We start from the raw sequence: 8584 nt of genomic DNA, 5'->3' as shown, positions 1-8584 counted from the left end.
AGTGCCCTGAACTGTGTCTGGAGAGTAGGATTCATATTGGTTTCTTCCATTCTGGCACCAACCCAGAGCCTTGAACACTGTAAAAATTTTAAAAATATCGTCAATATAAAGTGAATCATTTCCATAGGGCAAATCATACCTATCAGGATTCTTTGAGACAGAAAGTATGGTTACCAATGAATATCTTGTTAGCGGCCTTTCAAGAGGACTTCAGAAAAGTTTTACATTTAAGTTTTACATATACATTATTGTTTCATTTTAAACAAAGCATTGCAAATTGGGAGTGGTGATGAGCTATTTTGTAATAGTTGTAAACCTGCTGGAAATGGAAACAAAGTGTAGAAATAAGGGGCCACATTTCAAAACTGATGATTGAGCTCCACAGACCAGTGTTTAAATATTTATCATCTTTATTAATAAATTGGAGAAATAAGTGCAGCATAAAATCTCCAAAACTGCTTTTCTCATTAAATCTCAAGCTAATTCAGATATGTTAATTGAGGGGTTAATCAAATGATACCTTAAACAAAGAAAATATCCTAAAATGATGGAGTAATGTGACTTTCAACACAGGAAAGATTCTTGGATTCATCTATCCTTGCAGATGGTGTAATTTGGTGCTTTGGCCACAAGACCAGGAAGAAATTGGATAACAACAAGAAGGATCTTGAACACAAAAGAGAAAACATCATTTCTGAAAAACATTAGGGTCTGGTACCACTTGTATGAAGTTTCTTTTGCCTCGCCTCTAGAAAAAGATGATGAATCCAAAAAGGTTCAAAAGGCAACCAAATTAATAATGCAATATAAAAACTGAGGGCAGATTCAAAAGATAAACTTTCTTTATAGAGGCAGACTGAAGACATAGATAAGTACATCTTCAACTTGGAACAGGCATCTTAGGAACAACTACATTTTGGATGCCACTAGCAGAGGCCATATCGTGTGTTTGTGTAGCTCACAGGTTCTTATATATTTATTACGGAGATCATGACCTGGCTTGTGACATGGTGTTCTGGTATATTTCCTAGGGCCTGGGAAAAGAGTACAACGTGTGGATGTCTCTGCAGATCTAAATAATGGTTTGTGGTGTGGAGCAGAGATAAGGTATATAAAATACTTCGTTTCAAGTCTGGCACAAAATTGGCATTGATAAACGAGGCTTTCATCATCATCATCCAGAACAGGGAAATGATAGCTTGTGCAATCATTTCATTCTGGCACCAACCCAGAGATCACGGAGAGAGAGAAACCTAGATGTTTCTGTTTGTTAAGTGAGAAGTAGATGTGTTCAGTGATTTTATTAATTGTACTAATATTTAACATTAGTACAATTAATAAATTAATTTAATATTATAATTTTAAATCATTTTCACATATTGTAAGACAAAGCAAGCAAGTAAATAGGTCAATTTATTAGGAATCAAGATTTCCAGTGTAAAAAATAAAAGTAAAGCAAAAGCCCTATATTAAATTTTAATTGTAATTATCAACATAAATTTATTTTTTAAAAATATATTTTCTAGTTATGTCCATTGAAAGGGCCTAAAAGCAATCATGTCCCAATAGAGATTAGCACTCTTAATTCTAACTCTTCATTTCTAAATACATTCCCACTAGTATTTGAAAAAAAACCAGGGATTTCTGTGGAAATGGCAGGATCTCATGACTAGAGTAGGAGATATACAAATTAAGCCTAGAATATCTAGTATCAGAAAGCAAGGAACTGCTCAAAGAAAGGGGAAATAATTAACCATGTCTGCTTGCTTCTTTAGTGAAAACTCTACAAAGCTCTTTTACAGAAGAATGACAACTCATAAATATTCAAAGAATGATAAAATTACAAAATCACCAATTTGTAATCTCCAGTGAATTGATTCAAGCAAGGATCATCAGCAGATGATAAAAACACTAGGCGAAAGGTCATTGGTGAAAGAATATTCACAAGCCCACACATATTACTTGTTAATCGCAATGGAGAGATAGCCTTAACCAAGAAGTCAAATTTAGCATCACTAATGATGGATGCTGCCAAAGGTGATGCAATGAAAAGTCCATGGCATTGCCTAGGAAGTATTCTTGACAAAATGTTTAATCTGAGTCTAATCGAGCCTTTAGTAATAAATTCCAGTTTATAGGAAATACCTGGTACAAAGGAGCAAGTTAAAATGGACAACGAGAACATTACTAGACCAATTCGAACTGTGAGACAATCAAGACATCTGGCCTCTTAGTTCTGAGATAGCAAATATTTTTTTTTTAAAAAAGTAATGTTCTAGATTTTAAAATTCTAAAGAAACATAATAAGCACCTTGGCCTGGATTGGATTCTGGTTTAAGGGGAAAAAGAAACAGCTATAAAACACAAAATGAGACAATTTCAGGAAACCTAAATATGGAACTTGGCTATTAGATTACTTTAGGAATTATATTAGAGAATTATTGTTAATTTTCTTAATTGCAATAATAGTGTTATGATTTTACAGGAGAACGTCATCATCAATAAAACACTACAAAATAAAGGACTTATGGTACAAGTCTTATACAAGGTATTCTCAAATGGTTCAGGGAAAACCATACACACTATATGTCCAAACAAATATGGGAAAATATTGACATTTGTTAAGTCTCAATGATGGATACATATATGAATGCTCACAGTACTACTCTATCACATTTTATGTTTAAAATTTTTGTTAAAAAAAAAGATTAAAAGAAAGACATCTTAGTGAACAAGATGTGAGGAGAAAACTAATGAAACATTTGGAGCTTATAAAGATGTTTCCTTATTTCCATTTATTCCTTTTCCCCTGGGTATAAGCCAGATATTGGGCTAGGTACTGGTGACATGGAGAGGATTCAGGCAAGGTCATTGCCTTCAAGGATCTCACTCTCTAGTGGAGGAGAAACACACAAGTATTTCAACTCCTTGGAATGAGTGTGATGACAGAGACGTGTATCCATTCAACGAATATTTATAGAGCACCCACTACATGCCAGGTGCTGAGGATACAATGAGAACGGGGCATACATGGTCCCTAAATTCGCAGAGCTCATATTCTGGTGTGGGAGAGAGAACTCTAGAATTATAATTGTGGGTAAGTGCTACGCATAAAATGGACAGGGCTACAGCAACACAAAAGAGAAGAAACAAATCCAGCTTTGGGGTAAGGATGGGGTGGTCGGGAAGAGGCAGTGAAGCTTTTCAGGCTGACTAGAAATCAGTCAATCAGAGTGACCTAGAAGTGTGAATGCAAAGGCATGTACACACAAACTTCACCTTGTGTTCAGGGACCCAGAGGGGGTCGGTTGTCTGGGAGTAAGAATTGTTAGGACTGGCAGGGAGGGAACAATGAGCTGAGGGGATGATGTGGGTGGGTGCCACACCTCACCAGGCAGATTTAGGAACCTGGGCTTTCTACTGCAGCCTTTGAGAGCCAAGAAGTGCTCACTCAGGGTGGTGGCTGCTCCCATGCCAGGATAGGCCCAAACAGGGGACAGTGTGGATCTTGTTCTTGGCTGCATCTCCTTGTGCTCTGGATATTTGCCTGCTGGGCTCTGTCAGCTCCACTACCCCGAAGAGCCCCAGGGATTTTCTGGGTTCAACGCTATGCCAGTGGGCAGCAGGAAGTGCTTCACACTGAATGCTCTATGAGACTCGAGCCACTGAAACTGGGAGAGAAAGGTGGCTAAGGAGGGAGAGAGTTGGGGGTGAGGGCAAGCGGCCTACCAGAACTGAGGATCATATTCTCCTAGATCTCATAAGGGGCCTTTCCGGGCCCAAGAAATAAGTAGAGCTTTAATCCCTGCTAATGGTACAGTCTCAAAACTTAGCCTCCAGGATAGGGGACATCTTTTTGCCAGTCACGGGCAAGAAAAAAAAAAAAAAAAAGGCAGGAAGATAAATCACTAGGGGCTATTACACATGACTTCTAAAATTTTTCTACTAGGTGGCTGCCTTCTCAAGACTGTGAGATGCCAGTGACTCTGGATTCATTATTTATATGTTCTCAACACTCTGCACAGAGCTGAATGAATGAATCAAGCTTTACAGTACATGAAGTGTTAATATATCTACTGTCTCATCTGCTGTGGCCCAGCTTTCCTGCTTTAAACTGTTGGGCTAGATTTTCCTCCTCGAATACCTCTGTCTCCACTGAACTGCCCTGAATCTTTGGGTCCCTAAATCCATACCCTTTCCACTGGGAAAGGGTCAGCCAGTGATGGGGGTCAGTCAGCTCTGGCCTCAGTCTCCTTATGACCTTGAGTTTTCTTCCAATGAAGGAAATATATGCCTGCCACAGAATAATTCCACAGAGTCCTGACAGCTAAAAGCATGTGCAGAGTCCCTGGGCCCAGAGGCCAGGTTAGACAGGTGGCTTCTTGTGCCATACCCCGTTCCAGATTACCCATCACCCAGGAACTCAACGCCAAGGAAGCAAGATGATGATGCAAGAATAGAAGTCAGATGGAGAAGGCTGGATGAAAATGGGAATCCCCAAGCAGGGGAGGATGCAGGCAGCAAGCCCTGAAGTGATCCCAAATCAGGACAAGAGAGCTCTCTACACCATGAAATCAGTCCTCCTGGGATCCACCAGCGGCAAGTGTCAGCCGTGCCTGGCCTGCCCCCAAGCAGAGACTGAGGAAGCCATTTGGACTGATAAGCAGACAGGGCAGTGAGGGCTAGATGGGACCACGGGGCCGGGGGTGGATTGGGGTTGGGGCGCAGCCTCGGAGCTGAAGACCAGGCTGGGCTAGGCTTTTCCGAGGGTCTTTGGGTGAGCTCCCGCAAGGAGAGGCTCCTCCTGGGGAAGACAGGTCGAGGATAGCCCAGAAAGGACTTCCGCCTAGGTTCCAGAGCATGCCCACGTCCAGAGCCCTCAGGTCCTCGCCGCCAGCCCCAGGAGGGAGCCTTGGTGGGGTTACAAAGCTGTGGACCGGAGCACCAACGACTGTCACAAGCCGGTTCTGACACCACGAGACGGCCCAGAGCAGCGTCCCCGGCGGCGGGGCTGACCCCGACCGCTGGGCTGTCATCCCCGACCCGTTCCCTGGGACCCGGGGGTCGGCGGCTCCCACTCGGCCGGGCGCGCCGCCGCGCCTGCCTACCTGTGCCCGCGGCTCGGCTCCTCCTCGCTGGCGCTGCCCCAGCCGGGGCTGAGATACCGAGCCGGGTCCCCCGCGCCCAGCGCCTCCGCGCCCTCCTCCTCGTCCTCCAGCTCCTCCGCGTCCTCGGCCTCCTGGATGGCGACGCGGATCTGCACCGCGGTTTCGGGCCCGGGCAGAGCCTCTTCGCTGGGCTGGGCCATGGCTCTCGGGCCGGCCGGGTCTACGGTCCCCGCGCGGCGAGGCCGAGCCAGTCGGGCGGCGGCGTCTCCGACCGAGGGGGCGGAGGCGGCCGGGGAGGGACGGGGGTCGCGGCGCCCCGCCCCGCGCTGCAGCCGCCACCGCTCGGGCGGCTAGCAGGGAGCAAGCGCAGGCGGGGCCGCGAAGGGGGAAGGGGGGCGACTTCCTCTGCTCTCCTCCCGCAGAGGCCTGTCCCGGAACGATCCTCGGACCCCCGAGCCTTGCAGTGCGCGCCCTCTGCTCGCCGGGCCCAAACCGGAGGGGAGGAGCCAGGGCTCCGACCTCCAGCGTGCTCCTTTCACGGCTGCCCCGAGGAGTGGAGGGACGCAGCACATCTTACTTCTCATTTTGTAGATGACTCTGGGGGCGAGCCACAGGCAGCAACTTAAGGGGCTTCGATGCCTCCTGCGTGTCTTCCCCGCTGACCTGCCAAGATGACTGAAATCTCCACCGTTAGTCTCTCTGGTATGTATAATCGCCCTAGACTGTGCGTCCTGCGAGGTCGGGACTTGGTGCCTGTCATGCCCTATAACGGCGTTTCTCAAAGTGTGGCCCCCAGACCAGCAGCACCAGCCTTACCTGGAAACTGGTTAGGAAAGCAAATTCTCTAGGCCCATCCAGACCTCCTGAATCAGAATCTATGATTCAGAACTTTGCCTTTTAACAAGACCTCCGAATGATGCTGAAGTTCACTGAAGTTTGAAAGCCACTGTACTATATTGCTTAGATTATTCCCTGAACATAGTGAGCATTCAAGTATTTGTTGAATGAATAAATGGAGCTATTGAAATGCCAGCATGTTCGAAAACCCTGCCACCTTCCCGCATTTAGCATTAAATGAGTTCCATATCAACCCTGTGACCCAGAAACTAGGGACAGGGTCACAGAAATGAGTAAAACCTGAATCCGCTTTCAGGAAGCTCTTAATTTAGTGCCTTAAACAGAATTTATCGTATTAATTTTCCACACTAGGACTCCAAAAGAACAGAATTCTGGACCAATACAGTTTGATATAGAGAAGCAAGTCAGGAGAGGTCCAGTGTCTCTAGGAAAACAGTTCCTTTGTACAAGAACACCACACATGGGGCCCTGGGTGTCTGGGCTGGGGCCAAAAGAGACCCAGGGATGCAGGATGGACATCCCTGCTTTTTTAAGGTGTCAGTTTTGAAATCTGCATCCCTTTCTTTGTTATATCTGTCTTTTGATAGAAAAGGCCTTAGAATGTGTAAATAAGTGAAGGAAGAGAGAGACCCTTGGCGTTCTTCACCGGAATAGCTCACAGCCCTGGGTCTAAGCTACTGGAAAAAAGAGGCAAGAAGTGGAGAGAATCTTTTCCACCCCAGCGCTGCCCCCCTCCAGGGCTATAGGGCTTATAGAACCTCTACCCACCTGGTCCACCCCTGTGATGAGGATCAAGAGGAGAGAGATTTGTAGCCCTCCTCCACATCTCCAGATCTGATAACTTTAGTTCCTGAACTTCACAAAGCAATATACATTCTTTCATTTAAACCATCCCGTGTAGCAAAGACAGCAGGGTTATTATATTTACCCATGATAATGCCTCACATTCGTACCAGATTTTACAGTTTATGAATAATTCATACATACATTACCTCAGAGTTTCCAGGGGCCTGATAATAAGAGTTCCCTCAGGACTTTTCTAAAAATATAGATTCCTAGGGCACCATAGTTTGAGAATTGGCAGTTGGTGAATGAATCTGGTCTGCAGAAATGTTTTATTTGGTTAGAGTTTTGAAAAAAAAAAAAAGGAGTTTTATACCCTTAGATTCAAATACATTTGCCTATGCTGATTCCGATTTCATTTATTTATTTATTTATTTATTTATTTATTTATTTATTTATTTATTCCTGACTCCTTGTAAAAGAATTTTGAATCTAGAGAATACGTCAGATATCATCCATCCCCAAGCTCTTCCCATTAAGGAATGAGTACCCTCAAGAGTACAAAACCCCCTTCTGCCAGGGCTTCTCTGAGAATGTGTGTGTGTGTGTGTGTGTGTGTGTGTGTGTGTGTGTGTGTGTGTGTGTATACATATATATATATGCATAATTTTTTAAACAACTTGAAATATACTGTGGAATCAAATGCAAAATTTGCATGGAATTTTTAAAGCAGCTTCACATTTCATTTGATTAGTCCTACCCACACACTCTATCATTTGTGTCATTGGTGAAGGAACCAGACCTTTTAAAGGATCCATCTGGTTTCCAGCTCCTTCCTTCACTGTTCTGTGGCTGGAGAATTAGGCTAGTCCCACCCAGGCTGGTGTTGAGCATCATTTCAGGAAGTTTGCATCAGCATCGAGATGATTAGCAAAGTCTCCTTCAACAAAATCGTGACCTCAGTTTGGAGCTGGCAGCAGTCCCTTTTTCTGGAATCTTGAGGGCTTATTTTTATAGTAAACTCAAAATGGGAAATAGCTTTCTCCCAGCGCTTCTGAGGATAAAAAAATAAAATAAAATAAAACACATTGACAAAGCATCAGGATAGATTGAGTTTAGGTTGAAGTAAAAACTCAGCTCTGGAAAACCTTTCCAGTATGTAAAAGGTTGTTGTTTTGGAATCATTTGGAAATATTTTGAAGTGTCCCTGACACTAGAGATGGAAACCAAGGACTTAGAATAAGATATTAATGTGGCGAATTTGGGAGTGGACTAAGTGTCGAAGGCAAGAGTTGATAATATGGGGTAGGGGTTCAGTAAAGAGTCTGCATTTGATTATAGTATATAAAAGGGGGAATTTTATTTACTCTTTTAATCATCTGTTTAAGCATGTAACAAATACCAGGCCCTGTGCTGGCCTCAATTTTGTAAAATGACTAAGACAAGATCCGTAAATACCAGGAGATGGAGAGAGCCTGGAAAAGATAGCCTTTAATAATAATAATGTCTGCTGCAACAAATGCTAGAGCAGAAATCTGTACAGAGAGGCACAGCCAGTGAAAACATCACCAAGGATGTCTTGAAGCTTATGAGAAAAGTTCCCACATAAGCAGTAGAGTGTAGTGGAAAAATCACTTGCTCTGATATCAAAGAGACCTAGATTCAGACACCAGCCTTGCCACAACAACCCTCTGTTGTTGAGTTTTCTTACCTGTAAAAATGGTTCGAATGATCCTTACCTCATCAAGTTGAGGATATAGATCAAATTCGATAATTTGTGGAAAATGTCTAGCACAGCACCTGACCCAGATTAGATGCTCAGTATATGCTAGTGT

General features: G+C 43.9%; 1 protein-coding gene across 1 annotated transcript in view; it reads right to left on the bottom strand.

Moving 5' to 3' along the window:
* Nucleotides 1–5566, bottom strand: part of LARP6 (La ribonucleoprotein domain family member 6) — a 22181-nt gene extending 16615 nt beyond the window's left edge. The window contains exon 1 of the mRNA XM_011375854.2: nt 5109–5566. Coding sequence (XP_011374156.1) covers nt 5109–5308 — 200 coding nt within the window. The 5' untranslated portion in view covers nt 5309–5566. The remainder of the gene's footprint in view (nt 1–5108) is intronic.
* Nucleotides 5567–8584: the final 3018 nt, after the last annotated feature.

The sequence above is a fragment of the Pteropus vampyrus genome, unplaced genomic scaffold (assembly GCF_000151845.1).
Source record: "Pteropus vampyrus isolate Shadow unplaced genomic scaffold, Pvam_2.0 Scaffold10, whole genome shotgun sequence".
Lineage (NCBI taxonomy): Eukaryota > Metazoa > Chordata > Mammalia > Chiroptera > Pteropodidae > Pteropus > Pteropus vampyrus.
The sequence above is the reverse complement of the archived record's forward strand: the minus strand, read 5'-3'. Positions and strand labels throughout refer to the sequence as shown.